Genomic DNA, 26,444 nt, shown 5'->3' on the forward strand with positions numbered 1-26,444 from the left:
AGCCTCATTCTGTCTAACTCCCTCCTTTACTCATCCTCTCACTCCATCTATCTATCTCACCATCCCACAATCGTCAGACTTCAATCATAGCAGCCACGTGGAGTTCTGGAATTCCCGCATCTCCTTATATCCCTCAATAATTCCCAACCATTGCTCTGGGAATGCCCAGAGACATTTGACAGCCAGGTTTCTAGCCATTCTCTCAGTCACTTCCACCGTGACCCTTCAGTCAAGATGTAACCTAAACCAACCAAAGGCATGAACCAGGTAACAGCCGGACTCTGGTTCCGAGTGGCTCCGAGCGTATCTGGGAACTGACTGGAGTCTCCCTGTGGGGACAATGCGGGAGGAGGGAGGGCATTTGCTGCAGGATGTGACCATGGACGGATCTGAACCCCGGCCACAGCTACCTCTTTCATCGTCTCCGCTGTGCCGTCGCTTGACGAGACCACTGCTGTTTCCTCGCGTGCTCCGTCCCCACCTTCTCCCGGGGCCACTTCCTGACCTCCGTCTCCAAGAGCGTCCGGTTTGTTTGAAGTGGCGTGGGTGCCCCGGCGTCGGATGGAGCGTGTTCTCTGGAGTCTGCGGAGCAGAGGTCACAGAGGGAGGACATCGTTATCCTGTGTTCGCCGATAGCGCGGGAGCTACTGGCTGGGGAGGGTGATCGCATGAATAAAGGGAGCTCAGTCCTACAGAGGGCGGTATGAAGACAAGAGAGAGGGTAGAGAGCAGATTCATGGGGAGGCTGCTTGCTGTGGCGAAATATTAATGCACAGAAAGTCTTGGAAATGGATTAGAACATTTCCAGAGATTAATGTCCAAGGAAGAAGCAGTTGTAGAGAGGACAACGAGGCAGCTGGAGGCAACAAAGCCTATTCTTGCGCTTCACTGAGGAGGTTGCAACTGAGATCCACTGCAGTGCCTTGCCACAGTCCCAGCTCAAGGCCACTTTGCTTGAGGCTCTGAAGCTTGTGGTTCTTATTTGGGTGGCATTTCTAGGCTGGAACTGGTAACACTTGCAGCCCGTCACACTACACTTGAGGAAGGTGCACGAGTTTCTCGGGCTGAGGAGAGGAAATTCCTTCCCTCATTCTGAGGCACAACGCCAACTAACATGCAGTTCTGGTCGCCCTATTGCAGGAAAGATGTGGATGCTTTGGAGTGGCTTCATCTATAGTTGAGTTGAGTTTAGTTTAGTTTATTGTCATGTGTACCGAGGCACAGTGAAAAGCTTATGTTACGTGCTACCCAGACAGTGGAGAGACAATACATGATTACAATCGAGCCATCCACAGCGTACAGATATATGATAAATGGGATAATCTTCAATGCAAGTTAATGTCCAGTAAAGTCTGATTAAAAAGAGTCTGAGGGTCTCCAATGAGGTAGATTGTAGCTCAGGACTGCTCTCTAGTTCTTGGTAGGATGTTTCAATTCAGAGGAGGTTTACCAGAATGCTGCCCTGCCTGGATTAGAGGGTTTCAGCTGCCGCAAAAGGTTGGATAGAATTGGATAGTTTTCTCTGGAACATTGAAGGTTGAGGGAAGGCTTGATTCAAGTATATTAGGCTGTGGGCCGAGGAGCTTTATTCCAGTGTTTCGTGACCCAAGTCACAGAACTACATTAAATTTTCACATAATGTGTAAAAGAAATTATATAAATCACCCCTGAAACTCGTCATGAACAAGACTTGCACATTTTTATTAAATTAGAGAAAAACCGGAAAAAAGTTCGGGTATTTTTAGTCCTATCAAAACACGTTTAACATTGAGTTGTCTGCCAGTTGGCCAATCACGCGCTTTGTTTCAAGCTAGCACACATCATAGCTGAGAGGGCTTCACTGATGCCTGTTTTACTGGAGATTCAGATGAAGGTTCTTTGTCGTGGAAACTTGCAGCAGGGTAATTGAATTTAGTGAGAAAAGCATTAAGAAGTCTGAAAAATGTGCAGCTAAGTGGATAGAAGTGGAAGAAAGTCTTGAAAGCCAAGTCTCTGCTGAGATGCTGCAACACAAAGTTGTGAAACTTTGTGAATCAACTCAAACTGAAAGGTAAGATCTAAAGTCTGAATTTATGAAAATTAATCTGTATGGACTTTAATTAAATTAATTGCACCCTTTATAATGTGAAAAAATTAGATTTGGAGGCTGTACATTCACTCATTCATTCATTCACTCATACATTCACTCATTAATTCACAAACTCATTCATGCATTGACTTATTCACTTAGTCATTCATTCATGAAGTTGAGGGCCTAAACTACATGTATCAATAACAAGGTAAATTAAACATTTTCACTAATGCCAGCTTGTTGTAGAGTAATAAGTCTTAATCATCTAATCTCGGAGCTGCCTGCGATAATTTACCGGGAAAAGGTGCCCCGATCGCGGTGCCTATGTATTTAACATAGTGAAGCCGCAGTCTCAATTAAAAAGCGGCCGATTCGATTCGCGAAGGTGGAGCCGCGGATCTTCCCCGCGGGGGGGGGGGGGGGGGGGGGGGGGGTGCATAGCGCCGTCCGTAGTGGCCGTTTCCAGGAAAAGGGAGGAATATATCTATCTGGTATATATATAGGTATAATAATATATTTTATTTTTGTATTATTATATTATTATACCTATATTACTATCTGGAATATATATAGGTATAATAATATATAATATAATATACTCTCCCGATATCATTTTCTAATTAGTTTAATTAATTAATGTGCAACTTTCGGCAATGAATAGTTATGACTTCCTTCTCAATTATATTTCATCTAAATCTGTGGAAAAGTTCATGTAGTTTGGTGACTTGCGTCACGAAAACTGATTTCTAGACACATTTTTGATGCTCGGCCCACAGCCTATATACAATGATGAGAAGCATAGTTCGGGTAGAGAGTCAGAAACTATTTCCCGGAGTGGAGATGTCGAACACTCGAGAGCACAGCTACAAGGGCTACAATGAGAGGGGAAAGGGTTTAATGGAGATGTGCGAGGCAAGTGTTTTACACAGGGGATGGTGGGGTCCTGGAACGCATTGCCAGGGGTGGGTGGTGGAGGTAGGTATGGTGGTGGCGTTTAAGGGGTGTTTAGATTGGAAGCGCTGGGAACAGAAGGATATGGATCATCCACACGCAGATGACATCAGTTTAACTAGACAACATGTTCGGCACAAACAGCGTGGGCTGAAGGGCCTGTTCTTGTGCTGTACTGTTCTATGTTCTTTGCGGCATGGAAAGACGTTCTGCAACTCTGCAGGAAGTGCAGGGAAGGGGTGATCATGTCCATGGAGTCATTGTGGCTCCAGCACTTCATTCCTGCAACTGGCCAGCGATCTTCTGGAGCAGACATTAATGAGAAATGGTAGTTAGGAGTTGAGATCAGGAAATGCCTGCCTTTGGTGCGGGACAACTGTTACCATCCATCTACCAACAACTTTGTTCCAACGGAAATAATGCTTAGGGGTCAGGGTTAAGCTTCTACTTCCAAAATATTGTTGGATTAACCCAGGAATTCAATAAAGGCAGAAGAGCTAGAAGGCTCACAAGAAATGATGGAGAAACTCAGCGGGTGCAGCAGCATCTATGGATCGAAGGAAATAGGCAACGTTTCGTGCCGAAACCCTTCTTCAGACTGATTGGGGGTGGGGGGGGGGGCGGGGAGAAGAAAGGAAAAAGGAGGAGGAGGAGCCCGAGGGCTGAGCGAGAGATAGGAAGGGGAGGAGACAGCAAGGGCTAACAAAATTGGGAGAATTCAATGTTCATGCCTATTTCCTTCGCTCCATAGATGCTGCTGCACCTGCTGAGTTTCTCCAGCATTTTTGTGTACCTTCGATTTTCCAGCATCTGCAGTTCCTTCTTAAACATTAAGAGCTAGAAGGCTATCAGGTTTGGGTTTATGTTTATTACTGTCGCATGTACAGTGAAAAGTTTTTTTGTTGCATGTTATCCAAACAGATCAGGTATACCATACAAGCAAGTCAAACTCAAGAGCAAAGAGGGGGATACAGAGTGCAGAAATAGGTCTCAGCATTGTAGTGCATCAGTTCCACACACAGAGTCCAATGTCCTCACTGAGAAAGATGTGAATTGGACAGTACCCTAGCTTATGGTGGGACCATTCAGAAGCCTCTGTTTTTCCGAGACATCGTGAGTTGTAGATTTTAGTCAAAGGTGGGAAGTCTATTCTGTGTGATGGACTGGGACACATCTACAACTCTGCAATTTCTTGTGTAAAACTGAAGGGAGAAGATTAAGGACTTTCATCATTAGTTCTGAATGTGGAACAGTGAACAGCATGTCCACGGGTGTTTGGAGGACACTGGGAAGGGCAAAGATGGTCAGATGCTCCGTGTTGTACGACACATGCTGGGAATCACTCACCCTTCTCCCTCCTCTCGGTGAGTTGCTTCCTCCTGGAGGATCATCGGCCGATCTCGAGCCTCCTGCAGCTCCTGTTGGATCTGTTCTAATTGTGTCTTCAGTTCCTGGTTGGTGAGATGCAGCTCCTGGTTCTGAGTGCTGGTCTCATCCAGTTTACTGCGCAGGGACGCGAGCTCCGCCTGTAACTGGAGGGGGAAACACACAGAGGGAACCCGTCAAAGGCAAGTCAGCGCAAAAACAGATCCAGATTCATTATTCTGTACCTCGCTCCTTCCCTAATCCTACCTCTTTTCACCTCTCTTTCCGCATCGACCATTGTACCTACTTATATAACGTCATTCGCTTTGATAGGGTCCCAGGCCTTCTATGTCTTAACTGTGCAAGTGCTTATCCAGAAACATCTTAAATGCTCTAATTGGATCTACCTCCACCACCTTTCTTGCAGCACTTTTCAGATATCAACCATTCTCGTTGTAAAAAAAATTCCCTCTGATTCTCCCTAAGCCTCCTCCCTCTCATTTTAGACACCCCAACCATGGGGAAAATAACCTTCCTGCATCTAGCCTGTCCAACCCCTTAAGAATTTTGTAAGTTTCTATAAGATCCCCCCTCAATCTCCTAAATTCTAGCGAGGACAAGCCGAGTCAGGATATTGCCTGAACCACTGAATTCCTCCAGCAATTGTTATTAGTCATAATCATACAGCATGGAAACAGGCCATTCGGCCCAACTTGCCCGCGACAACCAACAGGCCCCATCTACACGTCCCACCTGCCTGTGTTTGGCCCATATCCCTCTAAACCTGTCTTATCCATGTATGTTTCTAAATGCTTCTTAAACACTATTTTACCACTATAGACAGTACCTATTATAATCCAAAAGGTTTGCCACTTGACCAATCAACATCTGTTTGCAGCCTCCTCCTCACAACTCACCTCCCTCTCTATCTTTACCACCAGTGCAGGAGGGGCTGAGAAGCCCCACCTCAACTGTGATTCATTGTGATTCAAGCACCAGCCATCAATCGCTGCCCACAGGCTGAGCTCTGTGATTCTGTGTGAGTCCCCACTGTGTATGTGGAGATATTTATTGGACATTTCCCAAGACACCGCAGAAGACGTACATGAGCTGTGACTGAAATCCCTCTCTTTTCCTGCCTCATTACCTGCAGGACAACTTCATCAGAATCTGCTCTTCCACTGCCAGACAGTTGATCCTCGCCTCTGTAATAAAAGGAAGATATCGATTAGGCACAGGGAGAATGTGTAAGAAGGAACTGCAGATGCGGGTTTACACTGAAGATAGACACAAAATGCTGGAGTAACTCAGCGGGTCAGGCAGCGTCTCTGGAGAAAAGGAATAGGAGACGTTTCGGGTCGAGACCCTTAGGCAGAGATGCTGCCTGACCCACTGAGTTACTCCAGCTTTTTGTGTCTGTCTTAGGCAAAGGGAAAACATTGGCAATAGTGTGAGAGGGGAGAGGGAGAGGGAGAGGGAGAGGGAGAGAGAGAGAGAGAGAGAGGGAGAGAAAGAAAGAGAGAGAAAGAGAAAAGAGAAAGAGAAAGAGAGAGAGAGAGAGAAAGAGAAAGAGAAGAGAGAGAGAGAGAGAGAGAGCGAGAGAGACAGATTCAGAGAGATGTAATAGTGATTATTGGATTTCCTCATCTGCCAGGTTCTGAATCCTCCCTGAATCTGCAACTCCCATGACTTTGAAACTGTGTCTACTCCCTGCATAACACCGATACTGAATGTGCCGGTGAACATTGTGCTTGTACAGTCAGCCAGATTTATGAGAATTGTGCAAAGTTTGCATAGTGTACACAACGTGCGGAGCACATGTTGTATGTGTGTTTGTGAGTATGCAGTAGAGATGTGCGATCTGTACAGAACAGCTGTGCACCAGTTGTCCGGTTTGCGGTGCTTGTACTTAATATTCGGAGTGCGTGCAGTCTGTGTGACATGTCTAAGTTGAGCTAACACAGTGTATATTATGCGTGGGGTATGTGTGCAGAATGCATAGGGTGTGTTTGCACTGTGGTTATGCATTGTGTAGTGTGTAGACTGCGATGTTTACTGGATAGATTTGGGACATGTGCAATGCGCTCTCAATGTGCAAGCAGGGAATACATTTCACGGTGTCTGTACCAGGATACACACTGTGGAGGTTACGTATAAAGTGTTCACTTTGTGTGCAAATGGGTATAGGATAGAAGGTAGCGTGTGTACATGGAATGTGTAGGATGCAGAGAGAGTGTGTAGTAGAGGTTGTGAATGTAAAGGGTAGCACGTTTAACAGTGGGGGGGAGGGGTGCATAGCGCTATCCGTAGTGGCCGTTTCCAGGAAAAGGGAGGAATATATCTATCTGGTATATATATAGGTATAATAATATATTTTATTATTGTATTATTATATTATTATACCTATATTACTATCTGGAATAGATATAGTTATAATAATATATAATATAATATACTCTCCCGATCTCATTTTCTAATTAGTTTAATTAATTAATGTGCAACTTTCGGCAATGACGAGTTATGACTTCCTTCTCAATTATATTTCATCCAAATCTGTGGAAACTTTCATGTAGTTTGGTGACTTGGGTCACGAAAACTGATTTCTAGACACATTTTTGATGCTCGGCCCACAGCCTATATACAATGATGAGAAGCATAGTTCGGGTAGAGAGTCAGAAACTTTTTCCCGGAGTGGAGATGTCCAACACTCGAGAGCACAGCTACAAGGGCTACAATGAGAGGGGAAAGGGTTTAATGGAGATGTGCAAGGCAAGTGTTTTACACAGGGGATGGTGGGGTCCTGGAACGCATTGCCAGGGGTGGGTGGTGGAGGTAGATACGGTGGTGGCGTTTAAGGGGTGTTTAGATTGGAAGCGCTGGGAACAGAGGGATATGGATCATCCACACGCAGATGACATCAGTTTAACTAGACAACATGTTCGGCACAAACAGCGTGGGCTGAAGGGCCTGTTCTTGTGATGTACTGTTCTATGTTCTTTGCAGCATGGAAAGACGTTCTGCGACTCTGCAGGAAGTGCAGGGAAGGGGTGACCATGTCCATGGAGTCATTGTGGCTCCAGCACTTCATTCCTGCAACTGGCCAGTGATCTTCTGGAGCAGACATTAATGAGAAATGGTAGTTAGGAGTTGAGATCAGGAAATGCCTGCCTTTGGTGCGGGACAACTGTTACCATCCATCTACCAACAACTTTGTTCCAACGGAAATAATGCTTAGGGGTCAGGGTTAAGCTTCTACTTCCAAAATATTGTTAGATTAAGCCAGGAATTCAATAAAGGCAGAAGAGCTAGAAGGCTCACAAAAATGCTGGAGAAGCTCAGCGGGTGCAGCAGCATCTACGGAGCGAAGGAAATAGGCAACGTTTCGGGCCAAAACCATTCTTCAGACTGATGGTGGGGGGTGGGGGCGGGGAGAAGAAAGGAAAAAGGAGGAGGAGGAGCCCGAGGGCTGAGCGAGAGATAGGAAGGGGAGGAGACAGCAAGAGCTAACAAAATTGGGAGATTTCAATGTTCATGCCTATTTCCTTCGCTCCATAGATGCTGCTGCACCTGCTGAGTTTCTCCAGCATTTTTGTGTACCTTCGATTTTCCAGCATCTGCAGTTCCTTCTTAAACATTAAGAGCTAGAAGGCTATCAGGTTTGGGTTTATGTTTATTATTGTCGCATGTACAGTGAAAAGTTTTTTTGTTGCATGTTATCCAAACAGATCAGGTATACCATACAAGCAAGTCAAACTCTAGTGCAATAGATAGAGCAAAGAGGGAGATACAGAGTGCAGAAATAGGTCTCAGCATTGTAGTGCATCAGTTCCACACACAGAGTCCAATGTCCTCACTGAGAAAGATGTGAATTGGACAGTACCCTAGCTTATGGTGGGACCATTCAGAAGCCTCTGTTTTTCCGAGACATCGTGAGTTGTAGATTTTAGTCAAAGGTGGGAAGTCTATTCTGTGTGATGGACTGGGACACATCTACAACTCTGCAATTTCTTGTGTAAAACTGAAGGGAGAAGATTAAGGACTTTCATCATTAGTTCTGAATGTGGAACAGTGAACAGCATGTCCACGGGTGTTTGGAGGACACTGGGAAGGGCAAAGATGGTCAGATGCTCCGTGTTGTACGACACATGCTGGGAATCACTCACCCTTCTCCCTCCTCTCGGTGAGTTGCTTCCTCCTGGAGGATCATCGGCCGATCTCGAGCCTCCTGCAGCTCCTGTTGGATCTGCTCTAATTGTGTCTTCAGTTCCTGGTTGGTGAGATGCAGCTCCTGGTTCTCAGTGCTGGTCTCATCCAGTTTACTGAGCAGGGACACGAGCTCCGCCTGTAACTGGAGGGGGAAACACACAGAGGGAACCCGTCAAAGGCAAGTCAGCACAAAAATAGATCCAGATTCATTATTCTGTACCTCGCTCCTTCCCTAATCCTACCTCTTTTCACCTCTCTTTCCGCATCGACCATTGTACCTACTTATATAACGTCATTCGCTTTGATAGGGTCCCAGGCCTTCTATGTCTTAACTGTGCAAGTGCTTATCCAGAAGCATCTTAAATGCTCTAATTGTATCTACCTCCACCACCTTTCTTGCAGCACTTTCCAGATATCAACCATTCTCGTAAAAATAATTCCCTCTGATTCTCCCTAAGCCTCCTCCCTCTCATTTTAGACACCTCAACCATGGGGAAAATAACCTTCTTGTTTGATGCCCTTAATGACTTTCTAAACCACTGTCAGGTTTCCTGCCTCAGCCTCCTTCACTCCAGGGAAAATCAGCCCAGTCTAACCTTTCCCTGCAACTATAGTCCTCCTAATCCAAGTAACATCTTAGTGAGTCTCCACAGAACCCACACCATCTGAATCACATCCTTCCTGCAGTGTAGTGGCCAGAACTGCATGCAGTCCCAGTGTGGCCGAATGTTTGTAAAGTTGCAACACGCTGTCCTAACTCTTATGTTCAATATGAAGGTAAACATATGTCTATTGTCTATTGTCATACCATATACTTCCTTCATCACCATCTCCACCTCTGTTGCCACTTTCAGAGAACTATGGACTTATGCCCCAAGATCCCTCTGTACTTTGGACCCTACAATTTACTGTCTATGTCCTAACTGTATTGAAAGCTTCCAGGATGCATCACCACAATATGACAAGATTAAACTCCATCTGCCAATCCTTTGCCCAATCCTTCTGCTCATCGATATCACGGCCAAGCTTCGGACAACCTTCTTTGCCACCTCCAACCATAGCAACGTCCGTCATCTGCAGGTTTCCTCATCTGACCATTACCTTCAGGTCCAAATCCCTGTGTTACATCACTGGCTGCAAACTTCCAACCAGTAAAGAATCCTTGTACCACCACCTTTTACCTCCTGTTTTTGCCCTGTTTTGTCCTCGGATTCCTCTGACTTTTGGCCACTTTTTCAGTTAGTCCTCCTGCATTAGTCTTTCACTTGAAGGTAGAGCCCTAATCAACCGTAGACATGAATCAGGTGACAGCCTGAATGGTTCCAAGCATTCCTGGGGCTCCATAATATAGTCTATTATCTATTGTCTATTGTCCCACTCTCTGGTCTGTTAATTGAATTGAGTCTGTCTGTGGGGAGATTACTGGGAGAGCCAGTTCCTGCAGCACAAGGACTTCTTGCTGCTCGAACCATGGAGGGGGTCTAACCCCCTGGGCCCAGATACCTCTTTAGTTGTCTCTGTCGTTCCATCTCCTGCCGAGGCCGCTGCTGTTTCCTCGTGATCTCCGTCTCCATCTACTCTCAGGGTCGCTTCCTGACCTTCGACCCTCAGGTGGGGGTCCTCTCCAGGGGTGTCCGGTTTGCCCGACGTATCGCGGGCAACACGGCGTCGGATGGAGCGGGTTCTCTGGAGCCTGTGGAGGTTACAGAGTAGGTACAGGATCGCTCAGAGTTCACAGGCAGTGAGGGAGCTATAGGGTGAGAGGGTGTTCGCTATGGAGATAGGGAGCTCTCTCCTTCACAGGGGATATGAAGTCAACAGAGAAGATAGCTCAAAGGTCCACTAAGAAGTGGAAATTAAAACAGAAAATGTGGAAAGTCAGTCAGTACCCATGGAGTGGGAAATGGTGTTAATATTTCACAGTGAAGACCCTTCGCAAGATTGTGGATTAAATTTGTTTTCAATTAACCCTAGCAGAATATTTTATTTTAATTCACTGGGATGTGGACTCCCGTGGAAATCGTTTACTGTCTCTGTTCCTTTCACACCCAGCCCATTCTGAATGCCAGCATTAAATAAGCTCCTTTTCTATTCTCCCTCCCTCAACTTTTCTCACATCATCCTCCATTTAATGTCACGTTGGCCGCTCACTTCATCTTTCTCTTTAGGTTAAATAGTCAAAGAACATAGAGAAGTACTGCAAAGAAAAAGGCCCTGTCAGCCCACAGTCTGTACTAAATGATGCCAAGTTAAACTAATCTCCTTTCTTCAGCCCCATTATATGTCTGAAGAAGGATCTCGAGCCGAAATGCCGCCTATTCCTTTTCTCCAGAGATGCTGCCTGACATTTTGAATTATTCCGGCATTTTGTGTCAATCCTAAGTGAAACAGTGCTGAGCTCAAGTACTTATCGAGTTCTCTCTATAGTGCTCTCCCTGCAGACTAGAAAAGCTGGAAAGGGTTGGGATGAAGATAAAGAAAAATAAAGTAGAAGGTAGATCAATCAAATCATAAAATGATAATAAATTATAATGGGAGGAATGTGGGCCCATTAGAGACGGGTACAGTGTAGTGAAAGTGACAGGAAGGAAACAGAAATGAAAAAAGATGATTAGATAAATGTGGACGTGGCTTTCCCTATAAATGGAGCAGCAGTGGGACAAGGGAAGCTAAGAATAAGTCAAGTCTCAGAGCTTTTTGGATGAAGCCATGAATCTAATAAATGGATGATTAAGTTCCAGGTGCTGCATCACTGACCTCAGTCACTACATGGATCTATTGGGAGAAGGTACAGGACCACTAACTTCCCATCAGGTGAAACCTCTGCCCCATGCTGTTGGGCATCAGAAAGAGTGAAGGGCAATGGCGTGAATAACGTGTCTGGTAATCCTGGAAGGAAGAGCTGGGAACACCGGGATTGGGGAACGTGGGATTAAATGCGTCATGTATCACAGCTCTTCCTGAAAATCACTCACCCTTCTCCCTCGTCTCGGTGAGCTGCTTCCTCCTTGAGGCCCACCAGCCGATCCCGAGCCTCCTGTAGCTCCTGTCGGATCCCCTCCAGCCGAGCTTCCAGCTCCTGGTTGGTGAGATGCAGCTCCTGGTTCTCAGTGCTGATTTTGTCCTGTTTACTGCGCAGGGACTCGAGCTCCGCCTGCAACTGGAGGGGGGGGAACGACACATCGAGGGGCAGTGTCTAGTCAGTAGTCAGGTGCAAATCCTCTCAGAATGCATTCATATCCAGTTCCCTTTCCCAAACTCTGCAGAGAGCACAAGACCACATGTGGCAGCTTGCTGCTGTGTAAATGCCCCTGTCCCACTTAGGAAACCTGAACGGAAACCTCTGGAGACTTTGCGCCCCACCCAAGGTTTCCATGTGGTTCCCGGAGGTTGCAGGTGGTTGCCGGAGGTTGCAGGCAGTGGAAGCAGGTAGGGAGACTGACAAAAACCTCCGGGAACCGCACGGAAACCTTGGGTGGGGCGCAAAGTCTCCAGAGGTTACCGTTCAGATTTCCTAAGTGGGACAGGGGCATTAGGGTAACAATTAAAGAGGGGATCGTGTTCTCACTGGTTGGAGACACAAAAAACTGCAAATGCTGAAATCCTGAGAAAAGAGCAAACTGCTGGAGGGACGAAATGGATCAGCCAGCATCTCTTTCAAGTCGAGTTTAGTTTAGCTTAGTTTATTATTTTCATTCATATTCCTGAGACACGGCAGAAGCTTGTTCTACGTGCTACATGCAAATCGCACTATACTCGAGTACAATTGATCCTTTTCTGGGATAGCACGCAGAATGCCACCATGTTCCGGCGTTATCTTGCAACTTCCAAGTCTCTGAAAAGTCCGGCCTTGCCAGAAGTACGAAGCAAACCATGGAGTCATGGAGTGAATTTCTCTGCGGGAAGCAGAAATGGGGGGGGAGGGGAAGATGTGACTGGTGGTGGGATCACATTGAAGCTGGCGAAAATACAAGAGCATGAGTGTTGGATACGGAGGCTGGTGGGGTGAAAGATGAGGACCAGGATAACTCTATCCTTACTCTGTCTGGGGCGAGGGCCATGAGAACAGATTGCCCACACTTACGTAACATTTCATATGTCAACGACCATGGAATTGTCTTGGACAGAACCAGCTCATTGTGGATGATTAATGCACTCTAATTTTGGAGGCACGGGATCGGCTGGTGATTCCCGCAGGAGGTGATCCCCCCAGGAGGAAACAGGCCCTTCAGCTCACCGAGTCCATGACGACTAGCAAACCCCGTACACTAGCACTACACACACACACTAGGGACAATTTACAATTTTTACCGAAGACATTTAACCTACAAATCTGGACACCTTTGGAGAGTGGGAGGAAACCGCAGCACCCGGAGAAAACCCGTGTGAAAAATGTCCTATTTATTAGTTGTCCTGCCAAAATAGACAATTTAGCATTATTCCAAATTTACAAGCATTAGAGGCACAAGAGACAGTAGAAGCTGGAATATGAAGCAAAATAACAAACCACTGGGGGAACTCGGCAGGTCGAACAGCATCCGTGGAGACTGAAGAATGGTCAGTGTTTTGGGTCGCGATGTAGAGTCTCACCCCATAATGCCTCCACGGATAGAATCATAGAATCATAGCAAATAGGTGCAGGAGTAGGCCATTCGGCCCTTCGAGCCTGCACCGCCATTCAATATGACCATGGCTGAGCATCCAACTCAGTATCCTGTACTTGCCTTCTCTCCATACCCCCTGATCCCTTTAGCCACAAGGGCCACATCTAACCGTCTTAAATATAGCCAATGAACTGGCCTCAACTACCTTCTGTGGCAGAGAATTCCGTGAGATTCACCACTCTATGTGTGAAAAATGCTTTTCTCATCTCGGTCCCAAAGGATTTCCCTTTTATCCTTAAACTGCGACCCCTTGTCCTGGACTTCCCTAACATCGGGAACAATCTTCCTGCATCTAGCCTGTCCAACCCCTTAAGAATTTTGTAAGTTTCTATAAGATCCCCCCTCAATCTCCTAAATTCTAGCGAGTACGAGCCGAGTCAGGATATTGCCTGAACCACTGAATTCCTCCAGCAATTGTTATTAGTGTCATAATCATACAGCATGGAAACAGGCCATTCGGCCCAACTAGCCCGCGACAACCAACAGGCCCCATCTACACGTCCCACCTGCCTGTGTTTGGCCCATATCCCTCTAAACCTGTCTTATCCATGTATGTTTCTAAATGCTTCTTAAACACTATTTTACCACTATAGACAGTACCTATTATAATCCAAAAGGCTTGCCACTTGACCAATCAACATCTGTTTGCAGCCTCCTCCTCACAACTCACCTCCCTCTCTATCTTTACCACCAGTGCAGGAGGGGCTGAGAAGCCCCACCTCAACTGTGATTCATTGTGATTCAAGCACCAGCCTTCAATCACTGCCCACAGGCTGAGCTCTGTGATACTGTGTGAGTCCCCACTGTGTATGTGGAGGTATTTATTGGACATTTACCAAGACACCGCAGAAGACGTACATGAGCTGTGACTGAAATCCCTCTCTTTTCCTGCCTCATTACCTGCAGGACAACTTCATCAGAATCTGCTCTTCCACTGCCAGACAGTTGACCCTCGACTCTGTAATAAAAGGAAGATATCAATTAGGCACAAGGAGAATGTGTAAGAAGGAACTGCAGATGCGGGTTTACACTGAAGATAAGACACAAAATGCTGGAGTAACTCAGCGGGTCAGGCAGCGTCTCTGGGGAAAAAGAATAGGAGACGTTTCGGGTCGAGACCCTTAGGCAGAGATGCTGCCTGACCCACTGAGTTACTCCAGCATGTTGTGTCTGTCTTAGGCAAAGGGAAAACATTGGCAATAGTGTGAGAGAGGGAGAGGGAGAGGGAGAGAAAGAGAAAGAGAAAGAGAGAAAGAGAGAAAGAGAGAGAAAGAGAAAGAGAAAGAAAGAGAGAGAGAGAGAGAGAGAGAGAAGAGAGAGAGAAGAGAGAGAAAGAGAAAGAGAGAGAGAAAGAGAAAGAGAAAGAGAGAAAGAGAAAGAAGAGAAAGAGAGAGAGAGAGAGAGAGAGAGAGAGAGCGAGAGAGACAGATGCAGAGAGATGTAATACAGTAGTGATTGTTGGATTTCCTCATCTGCCAGGTTCTGAATCCTCCCTGAATCTGCAACTCCCATGACTTTGAAACTGTGTCTACTCCCTGCATAACACCGATAGTGAATGTGCCGGTGAACGTTGTGCTTGTACAGTCAGCCAGATTTATGAGAATTGTGCAAAGTTTGCATCGTGTACACAGTGTGCGGAGAACATGTTGTATGTGTGTTTATGAGTATGCAGTGGAGATGTGCGATCTGTACAGAACAGCTGTGCACCAGTTGTCCGGTTTGCGGTGCTTGTGCTTAATATTCCGAGTGCGTGCAGTCTGTGTGACATGTGTAAGTTGAGCTAACACAGTGTATATTATGCGTGGGGTATGTGTGCAGAATGCATAGGGTGTGTTTGCACTGTGGTTATGCATTGTGTAGTGTGTAGCCTGCGGTGTTTACTGGATAGATGTGGGACATGTGCAATGCGCTCTAGTGTGCAAGCAGGGAATACATTTCACGGTGTCTGTACTAGGATACACACTGTGGAGGTTACGTATAAAGTGTTCACTTTGTGTGCAAATGGGTATTGGATAGAAGGTAGCGTGTGTACATGGAATATGTAGGATGCAGGGAGTGTGTAGTAGAGGTTGTGAATGTAAAGGGTAGCACGTTTAACAGTGTGCAGTGGGTTTTGAGTGTGAGGGTAGATGGGGAACCACTATTGCTTACTTTTCTTTCTCCTCCTGGAGGACCACCAGCTGATCCTGAGCCTCCTGCAGATTTTGTTGGATCCCCTCCAATTGTGCCTTCATCTCCTGGTTGGTCAGCTTGAGCTCCTGGTTCTCAGTGCTGGTCTCGTCCTGTTTACTGCACAGGGACACGAGCTCCGCCTGTAGCTGGAGGAGGGGAACATACAAGGACCAACCAACAATTCATGGCAGCACGGTAGACATTTATGGATCCAACACACTGATGCCATCATAAAGAAAGCCTATCAATGCCTCTACTTCTTTACAAGATTGAGATTTGGTATGTGGACAAATTCTCTCTTGCACTTCTTCAGGTATACAGTAGAGAGAATATTGATTGGTTGCATCACAGCCTGCGTTGGAAAATCAATTGCCCAGGAATCAAGGAGATTACAAAAAGTGGTGAACACTGCCCGGTCCATCACAAGCACTGACCTCCCCACCATTGAAGAGAGCTATAGTCAGCACTGCCTCAAAAAGGCACTAATATATATATTTTTTACTTTATTGAACTTCTTTTGTTTGTTTTGTGTTCATAAGTCATAGGAGCAGAATTAGGCCATTTGGCCCATCGATTCTACTCTGCATGCAATCATGGCTGATCAGCCTTTCCCTCTCAACCTTTCTGCCTTCACCCCATAACCCCTGACCCCCGTACTAATCAACAATATTGATGTTCTATTATGTTTTTTCTTGAAACAGTGTTTACAGACCAGTTTTGCTGCTGTAAGTATGAAATGTATTGTTATGTTTGATTGTCACAATATGACAATTAAAAACTCTTAACCTCTGGTACACGAGGAGGCCATTCAGCCCATCATATCCAAGCTAGTCAAAATGTCAGTGACTTCAACTTCCCAGCTCTTACTTCATTACCTGTTAAATCTAATCGATCTAATACCATGGAACCTGGTACTGACAACCCCAATACACTTAGTTTGGCAGTCACTCATATCCCCATTGACAATTATTCTTTACCTTCCACCCCTGAGCCAGCTTTTGATCTGATGTGCCACTTTCCCCAGGAAACTGTATGGGTGGCACAGTGGTAGAGTTGCTGCCTTACAGCTCCAGACACCCGGGTTCGATCCTGACTGCAGGTGCTGTCTGTACGGAGTTTGTGTGTTCTCCCAGTGACCTCGTGGGTTGTCTCCAGGAGCTCTGGTTTCCTCCCACATTCCAAAAGACGTGCAGGTGTGTAGGTCAATTGGCTTCAGTAGGAATTGTAAATTGTCCCTAGTTGTAGGATAGTGCTCATGTACGGGGATCACTGGTTGGTGTGGACTTGGTGGGCCAAAGGGCCTGTTTCTGCCCTGTATCTCCAAACTAAACTAACACTGTAGGCTTTTACATTTGTTACAAATCTAATGTGGTTCTTTGTCAATGGCCTTGTTAAAATCCATGCCGACCACATCCACTGCTCTACCTTCATCGATGCTCCTTGTTGCATTCTCCAAAACTCAATCCAGTTGATCAGGCAGGACCGTTCCTTCATAAATCCATCCTGACTGCCCTTGACTCACATGCACATGTCCAATGCAGATTCATCCTGTCCCATAGAAATTTAGAAAGATGTTCCCATTACCTGCTGAATAGCTTCTTCAGAGCACTGTCCCTCAGTGCCAGGTGTCCGATCCAGCTCTCTGTAGCGAGACCAAAGAATCAGAAAGAGGGTAAGTGTCAGTTTCAGTGAGGTGGGACATTAGTAACATTAGATATTTATGTATCCACACCCATTAATAGCACAGTTCCAAATTCCAGAGCAGATTCCTGCATTTTATGTGGATGTACCCCAATCATTCAAGGTTTCAGTGATAGGCTGAAAGGGCTGTCCCACTTGGGCGACCTAATTAGCATGTTTAGAAGAGTTTGAAAAAATGTTGAAGACCTCCTTCGACTATGTTGAAGACCAGCTTCGACCAGCTACGACTAACTTCGGGAAAATTGGGACCGAATAGTGGAGAGTGAAGATGACCTCCTTCGATCTCCTTCGACCTCCCTTCGACTATGATGATTATCTACGACTACCTTCGACTACCCTCGATTACCTACGACTAACATGACGACCCACTACGACCTACTACGACTAAACCTACGAGTAAAAAAAGTATCGATTTGTTCCATAGCAACCTTTTTTACTCACGGGCATTTTTTAGCATATTGAAAAAAATGGCGGGGCCTAGCTGAGGCCTCGAGTGCGCGGAGATCACTCTCGAGCATGAAGGAGAGTTACAAAGACCTCCTACGACCTCGTGTCGACCATGCTGCGAGTATGTATCGAGGGCAAACTCGCCAGAACTCGCGGATTAGGTCGTCAAAATGGGACAGGCCCTTGAGTCTCTGCACTAAAACTGTCGTTGACTACAGCTTCCAGATGCTTGCCGAGTGAGCAAGGTGTACTTAGAGTCCATCATTCATGTGCAGAGTGTTTTGAAGAGTGTGCATGATGTGTAGACCATGTGCAGAGTGTGGGCCTGTCTGCGTAGAGTGGGAACAATGTGCTGCACGTACACGCTATGAACAAGGAGTGTACAAGCGTTCTCCACAAGGTATCTCGTGTGTATGCATGCACAAATGTCAGGGTGGCAGTCAGGTGGAGCAGCAGTAGAGTTGCTGCCTTACAGTGCCAGAGACCCAATTTCAATCCTGACAACGGGTGCTGTCTGTACGGAGTTTGTACGTTCTCCCCGTGACTGAGTGGGTTTCCTCGGGTGCTCTGGTTTCCTCCCACACTCCAAGGATGTGTAGGTTTGGAGGTTAATTGGTTTCAGCAAAGATTGTAAATAGTCGCTAATGTGTAGGATAGTGCCAGTGTATGGGATCACTGGTTGGCAGGAACCCGGTGAGCCGAAGGGACTGTTTCCCTGCTGTATCTCTATCTCTACACTAAAATAACCTGAGGAATGTGAGTAAAATGGACATGATGAGCACGCGATGTGCAATGGATATACACACAGTGGAGGAAGCATACAAAGTATTGTAGGTATACATGCTGTTCAGCAAGTGAAAAGTGTGGGCATTGTGTGCATAAGATGGTCCTGCTCCTGGAGGTACCGAGGTCAAAGCGGAAGCTCAGAGGGGATAGAGCCTTCTCTGTTGCTGCTCCGACAATATGGAACACTCTACCTTTGCACATTAGACAGGCCCCATCACTGTCCATTTTCAAAACTAGTCTTAAAACCCTTTTCTATTCCTTGGCTTTCGACCCTGCATGAGGTTTTGCTCCTGTTTTAGTGTTTCTATTGTTTTTTATTGTTTTTACTGTCTTTTAATGTTTTTATTGTTTTGTTTTATGTTTATGATTAGCAATATGTTGCAACAGTGGTTGTTTTTAAAGTGCTCTATAAATAAAGTTCAGTTCAGTTCACACCACGATGCATGTTGTACATGTTGTCAGAGTGGCATGTATGTTGATTGTAAAGTGTACAAGAAGGTGGGGTGGAGACTGGGGTATTTGCAAAGTGTGTAGTGTGTGTGGGTGCCTCACCCTTCTCCCTTCTCCCGGTGAGCTGCTTCCTCCTGGAGGATCACCAGCCGATCCCGAGCCTCCTGCAGCTCCTGTCGTATCCCCTCCAGCCGTACTTCCAGCTCATGGTTGGTGAGATGCAGCTCCTGGTTCTCAGTGCTGGTCTCGTCCTCTTTACTCCGCAGGGACACGAGCTCCGCATGTAACTGGAGGGGAAGGAGACACAGAGGGACAGTGTCCACACGTAATTCCTCATAGAATTATGGTCGAGTGGGAGGCATTTAGCCCAACACTGCCGTAGTGACCAGAATGGAGTAATTGGAAATAATTAGAACTCATTACATCAGAGCTCATTTTCTTATGAATAGTCATTGATCTGAAACATTGACTAATTCTCTCTCCACAGATGCAGCCTGACCTGCTGAGTGTATCCCACACGTAAATAAAAATCAGATCTCCATCATCTGCGGTTATTTTGCTTTTCCGCAATACTCCAGGTCAGTTAATTCCTCATTTATCTCCTGCTCACACACTCTGTTCTCTCCTGTCCTGTCTGTAGTGTGGCAACCAAGGTGTACAAGAATTCTAGCCATAGCCTAACAGGTGTGTTACAAAGTCTAGCACAACCTCCCTGCTCCATGCCTCAGCCAATAAAGACAAGTGTCTTGTGCACTTTCTAAACCACTTCTGAGATGCTTGTTTTCCTCAGGAATCTATGGTTTGCAGTTCCATATCTCTCCGTCCCCCTCCACCATCTAGTATCTAACCTTTTTCTCACCTCATTCCCTCAAAGCATCCCACCACATTCCCGTGTGGGATACCGTTTGCCTACGGGATTGGGTTCTACGGGACCCAATTAATCCATCCCATTTTACTGCTAACCAGAGCAACTAACTCAGCAACAGTGTCAACAGCAAAACATTTAACAGAACCACAATGTATCTCCAAATCAATGATAAACACCGCGGGAAGCAAGAGGCCAAGTATAGATTTCATTGACCACACTACACACTGCCAAACGAGTCATTGCATTTCACACCGACTGCTAGGTTTTATATTCTGCCACCGACCCAGATCTCAATTGCCATGAAATTTTACATTCTCATGAATCTACCATTTGGGACTTAGTCAAACTAATCGTACGGCACGGTGGCGCAGCAGTAAAGTTGCCACCTTACAGCATCAGAGACACGGGTTTGACACTGAGTACGGGTGCTGCCTGTACGGAGTTTGTATGCTCTCCCTGTGACCACGTGGGTTTTCTCTGGATGCTCAGGATTCCTCCCACATTCCAAAGCCGAACAAGTTTGTAGGTTAATTGGCTTCGGTAAAAATTATAAATTGTCCCTAGTGTGTAGGATAGTGCTAGTGTACGGGGATCGCTGGTCGGCGTGGACTTGGTGGGCTGAAGGGCCTGTTTCTGGGTTGTATCTCTAAACTAATTGATAAAATCCATGTAGTTTGCATGGGTTATGGAACATTTGTCGATGTCTGATGAATGGGATCCATTTTTTTTGTGGATGCCAGATAGAGCCTAGATGTGGGGGGAATAGTTGGTCAGCTATTCACCCCATAAACAAGGCTATTGCCTATATCCACAAGAAAATTAATCCTATTAATCGGACATCGACAACATTCACAAATTCATGCAAATTTCCTCAGCATTCCCAACCCCAATGGCTCATTTGTTCTGTTCCCTAAAATATTACCAATACAGTTGCCTGACCCAGCTTTACCTTTTGAATAGTTTCTTCGGAACCCGGGCCAACACTGCCTGAAGAAGGATCGAACTCTCTGCAATGAGACCAGAGAATAAGACAGACAGAGTAAGAGGGTCAGTGACAGTGAAGTGGAACACGAGTGGCATTCGCTTTTAATTGCATTGTGACTGTGTGGGGAGCACAAAATGTGCTGTGAGTGTTTACATTGAGCAGGATACATGTGTTCTTGCTTCAGACAATGCACTTACACAGATTTTCGCAAAATGTGCCTACTCTGTACATGGTCTGTGGTGTGTATACACAGTATACAGTTGTTAGCGTGCTGTGTGTGCATTGGGTGCGTGCGGGGTGTGTGCACATCTACAAATGTTGCATATTTCATGCAGAGCACGAGCAAAATGTACCTAGTCTGTTCATGGTGTGTGGTGTGTATGTACAGTATGCAGTGTGTCTGCAATATATCGTACGGTGAACATCACATAGAAAGAACGAGTAAAGTAAGTGTACAGTGTATATACCGTGTGCACATTGTGCAGAGTAGTGTATTTGAACAGAGCGAGTACAAGGCACGAGGGATGATGTAGCAGTGTGTGAAGTATATGGGGTGTGGACAGGGAACTTGCACAGTGTGTAGTGTGTGTGGGACCCTCACCCTCCTCTCTCCTCTCGGTGAGCTGCTTCCTCCTGGAGGCTCACCAGCCGATCCCGAGCCTCCTGCAGCTCCTGTTGGATCCCCTCCATCCGTGCTTCCAGCTCCTGGTTGGTGAGATGCAGCTCCTGGTTCTCAGTGCCGGTCTCGTCCTGTTTACTGCGCAGGGACACGAGCTCTGTCTGTAACTAGAGGAGGGGGAACACACAGCGGCAATCATCACTTGTTCCACATAGTAAGTTAAAGATATTGGTAGGGAGGGAGGCTATTCGGCCCACCACCAACATTCTAGTAAAACATTCTATGGATCGCTCCCACTGCCCAGCTCTTAGCCCGTGGCCTTGTAGGTTGTGATTCTTAAAATCTTATCTATGTTCTGCTGAAATGAGCTCATGTTCTTCCCCCACTCACCTCCCCCCATTCCTGCAGGCAGTGAGCCCCAGACACACATTGTTCTGTAACTTAAATATTTTCCCCACCTCCGCCCCCTCCCACCAATTCACTGACGGAGATGTTTCTGGGATATTAACCTCCACCATGAGAAAATAGTTCTTCATGTTCACAGTGTCCAGGCCTCTCACGACAGTTAAATACCTACACGACCTACATGTTTGCAGGCCATGCACAATGACCAGATGTAGCCGCATTTGGAGTATTGTGTTCAGTTTTGGTCACCTTGCTATAGAAAGGATGTCACTAAGTTGGAAAGAGTGCAGAAAAGACTTACGAGAAAGTTGCCAGTACTCGAAAGCCTGAGCTATAGGGAGAGATTGGAGATGCGTTGGACTTCATTTCTTGCAGCACACGAGGCTGAGGGATAATCTTAAGGTGGTGCATAAAATCATGAGGAGAATTGACAAGTTAAATGCACAAAGTCTTTTACGCAGTATAGGTGATCAAGAACCAGTGGACATGGGTTTAAGGTGATTGGCGAAAGATTTAATAGGAACCTGAGGTGTAACCTGAGGTATGTAGGCCAATAGCAGGCAAATGGGACAATGTTAGATGGGGCATCTTGGTCAGCAGGGACGAGTTGGGCTGAATGGCCTGTTTCTGTGTTGAATGGGCTTTTTCACACAGTCTGGAATTCTCCGCCTCAGAGGGCCGTGGAGGCAGGTTGTCTGGATACTTTCAAGAGAGAGCTAGATAGGGCTCTTAAAGATAGTGGTCAGGGGATATGGGGAGAAGGCAGGAACGGGGTACTGATTGGGGATGATCAGCCATGATCGCATTGAATGACGGTGCTGAATCAAAGGGCCAAATGGCCTGGTCCTGCACCTATTGTCTATTGTCTATTGACTCTGTGACTACAAAAAAAGACACAAAGTGCTGATGTAACTGAGCAGATCAAGCAGCATCTCTGGAGCTTCGGGATAAATGATGTTTAGGGTCAGGACCCTTCTTACATAGAAACATAGAAATTAGGTGCAGGAGTAGGCCATTCGGCCCTTCGAGCCTGCACCGCCATTCAATATGATCATGGCTGATCATCCAACCCAGTATCCCGTACCTGCCTTCTCTCCATACCCTCTGATCCCCTTAGCCACAAGGGCCACATCTAACTCCCTCTTAAATATAGCCAATGAAATGGCCTCAACTACCCTCTGTGGCAGAGAGTTCCAGAGATTCACCACTCTCTGTGTGAAAAAAGTTCTTCTCATCTCGGTTTTAAAGGATTTCCCCCTTATCCTTAAGCTGTGACCCCTTGTCCTGGACTTCCCCAACATCGGGAACAATCTTCCTGCATCTAGCCTGTCCAACCCCTTAAGAATTTTGTAAGTTTCTATAAGATCCCCTCTCAATCTCCTAAATTCTAGAGAGTATAAACCAAGTCTATCCAGTCTTTCTTCATAAGACAGTCCTGACATCCCAGGAATCAGTCTGGTGAACCTTCTCTGCACTCCCTCTATGGCAATAATGTCCTTCCTCAGATTTGGAGACCAAAACTGTACGCAATGCTCCAGGTGTGGTCTCACCAAGACCCTGTACAACTGCAGTAGAACCTCCCTGCTCCTATACTCAAATCCTTTTGCTATGAAAGCCAACATGCCATTCACTTTCTTTACTGCCTGCTGCACCTGCATGCCTACCTTCAATGACTGGTGTACCATGACACCCAGGTCTCGCTGCATCTCCCCCTTTCCCAATCGGCCACCATTTAGATAATAGTCTGCTTTCCCGTTTTTGCCACCAAAATGGATAACCTCACATTTATCCACATTATACTGCATCTGCCAAACATTTGCCCACTCACCCAGCCTATCCAAGTCACCTTGCAGTCTCCTAGCATCCTCCTCACAGCTAACACTGCCCCCCAGCTTAGTGTCATCCGCAAACTTGGAGATATCGCCTTCAATTCCCTCATCCTGATCATTAATATATATTGTAAATAGCTGGGGTCCCAGCACTGAGCCTTGCGGTACCCCACTAGTCACTGCCTGCCATTGTGAAAAGGAACCGTTTACTCCTACTCTTTGCTTCCTGTTTGCCAGCCAGTTCTCTATCCACATCAATACTGAACCCCCAATGCCGTGTGCTTTAAGTTTGTATACTAATCTCTTATGTGGGACCTTGTCGAAAGCCTTCTGGAAGTCCAGATACACCACATCCACTGGTTCTCCCCTATCCACGCTACTAGTTACATCCTTGAAAAATTCTATAAGATTTGTCAGACATGATTTACCTTTCGTAAATCCATGCTGACTTTGTCCAATGATTTCACCACTTTCCAAATGTGTTGCTATCCCATCTTTAATAACTGACTCTAGCAGTTTCCCCGTTACCGATGTTAGACTAACTGGTCTGTAATTCCCCGTTTTCTCTCTCCCTCCCTTCTTAAAAAGTGGGGTTACGTTTGCTACCCGCCAATCCTCTGGAACTACTCCAGAATCTAAAGAGTTTTGAAAGTTTATTACTAATGCATCCACTATTTCTGGAACTACTTCCTTAAGTACTCTGGGATGCAGCCCCTACACGTCTGCTCCAACTTTACCTCTTGAAAAGCTTCTTCTGTACACGGACCTGCACTGCCTGGACATGGATCCAACTCTCTGCAATGAGATCAAAGAATCAGACAGACAGAAGGAGAGGGTTACACAGAAGAGCTGGAGAAACTCAGCGGGTGCAGCAGCATCTATGGAGCGAAGGAAATAGGCAACGTTTCGGGCCGAAACCCTTCTTCAGACTGATCAGGGGTGGGGGTGGGTGGGGACAAGAAAGGGAAAAGGAGGAGTAGCCGGAAGGCTGGAGGGTGGGAGGAGACAGCAAGGGAGCTGAGGAAGGGGAGGAGACAGCAAGGACTAAAAGACAGAAGGAGAGGGTCAGTGACAGTGAGATGGGTCAACAGTGGCGTTTGCTGTGAATTATGTTGTGACGGTGTAGGCAGTGTGCTGTGTGTGCATTGGGTGCGTGCGGGGTGTGTGCACATCTACAAATGTTGCATCTTTCATACAGAGCACGAGCAAAATGTACCTAGTCTGTACATGGTGCGTGGTGTGTACGCATAGTATGCAGTGTGTGTGCAATATATCGTACGGTGAACGTCACATAGAAAGAAAAACGAGAAAGAGTGGACATGTGCAGAGTGAGTACACGGCATGCGGGATGATGTAGCAGTGTGTGGAGTATATGGGGTGTGGACGGGGAACTTGCACAGTGTGTAGTGTGTACGGATCCCTCACCCTCCTCTCTCCTCTCGGTGAGCTGCTTCCTCCTGGAGGCTCACCAGCCGATCCCGAGCCTCCTGCAGCTCCTGTTGGATCCCCTCCAGCCGCACTTCCAGCTCCCGGTTGGTGAGATGCAGCTCCTGGTTCTCAGTGCCTGTCTCGTCCTGTTTACTGCGCAGGGTCACGAGCTCCGCCTGCAACTGGAGGAGGGGGGAACACACAGAGACAATAATTATCAGTACCTCCTATAATGTGATCATACAGAGGGGGGGCATTTGGCCCACCATCACCACACTAGTCAAGCAGAGCTCTATGGATCACTCCCATTGCCCAGCTCTCCGTCCGTGACCTTGTGCAGGTCATAACGCTTCAAATCGTATCTTTAAAGACACAAAGAGCTGGAGTAACTCAGCGGGTCCGACAGCATCTCTGGAGAACATGGATTGGTAACGTTTTGGGTCAAAACCCATCTTCAGACTTCAGAGTCTGAAGTAGGGTTTTGATCCGATACATTACCTATCCATGTCCTCCAAAGATGCTGCCTGATCTGCTGAGATACTCCAGCATTTTGTGTCCTTTTGTGTATTATCAAGCATCTACAGTTCTTTGGTTCTAAATTGTAGATCTACATAAATCTTATCTGAGTCCTGTTGAGATGGAGGCTCTCGGTCACCCTGACGCAGCGGTAGAGTTGCTGCCTTACAATGCCAGAGATCCCAGTTCGATCCTGACTACAGGTGCCTGTCAGTACAGAGTTTATACGTTCTCCCTGTGACCTGCATGGGTTTCCTCCAGCATCTCCAGTTTCCTCCCATGCTCCAGAGACATACAGGTTTATAGATTAATTGGCTTGGTATAATTGGAAATTGTCCCTAGTCTGTGGAGGATAGTGTTAGTGTGCGGGGTCGCTGGTCGGCGCTGACTCGGTGTGTCGAAGGGCCTCTTTCTGCACTGCATCTCTAAACTAAACTAAACTAAAGCATCCAAGTTTATCTTCTTAAGGGGTTGGACAGGCTAGATGCAGGAAGATTGTTCCCGATGTTAGGGAAGTCCAAGACAAGGGGTCACAGCTTAAGGATAAGGGGGAAATCCTTTAAAACCGAGATGAGAAGAACTTTTTTCACACAGAGAGTGGTGAATCTCTGGAACTCTCTGCCACAGAGTGTAGTTGAGGCCAGTTCATTGGCTATATTTAAGAGGGAGTTAGATGTGGCCCTTGTGGCTAAGGGGATCAGGGGGTATGGAGAAAAGGCAGGTACGGGATACTGAGTTGGATGATCAGCCATGATCATATTGAATGGCGGTGCAGGCTCGAAGGGCCGAATGGCCTACTCCTGCTCCTAATTTCTATGTTTCTATCTAACTTCCCCTTAAAATTTATGCTTTTAATCCAGGCACCATTCTTCTGCACCCTCTCCATTACCCCCACATCCTTCCTGAAATCGGGCGACCAGAACTGCACTGAATACTCCAAACGCAGCCTTAAAACCAATGTGCTCACCAAAGCCCTCACAT

General features: G+C 46.4%; 1 protein-coding gene across 1 annotated transcript in view; it reads right to left on the reverse strand.

Annotated features, from left to right (window-relative positions):
- Positions 1–26,444, reverse strand: part of LOC129708792 (EF-hand calcium-binding domain-containing protein 4B-like) — a 62,791-nt gene that overhangs the window by 17,015 nt on the left and 19,332 nt on the right. The window contains 10 exon segments of the mRNA XM_055654763.1: positions 5,535–5,592; positions 8,551–8,735; positions 10,097–10,286; positions 11,569–11,753; positions 17,014–17,071; positions 18,916–19,100; positions 20,631–20,688; positions 21,268–21,452; positions 24,257–24,314; positions 24,945–25,129. Of these exon segments, the coding sequence (XP_055510738.1) occupies positions 5,535–5,592; positions 8,551–8,735; positions 10,097–10,286; positions 11,569–11,753; positions 17,014–17,071; positions 18,916–19,100; positions 20,631–20,688; positions 21,268–21,452; positions 24,257–24,314; positions 24,945–25,129 (1,347 nt within the window).

The sequence above is a fragment of the Leucoraja erinacea genome, chromosome 24 (assembly GCF_028641065.1).
Source record: "Leucoraja erinacea ecotype New England chromosome 24, Leri_hhj_1, whole genome shotgun sequence".
NCBI lineage: Eukaryota > Metazoa > Chordata > Chondrichthyes > Rajiformes > Rajidae > Leucoraja > Leucoraja erinaceus.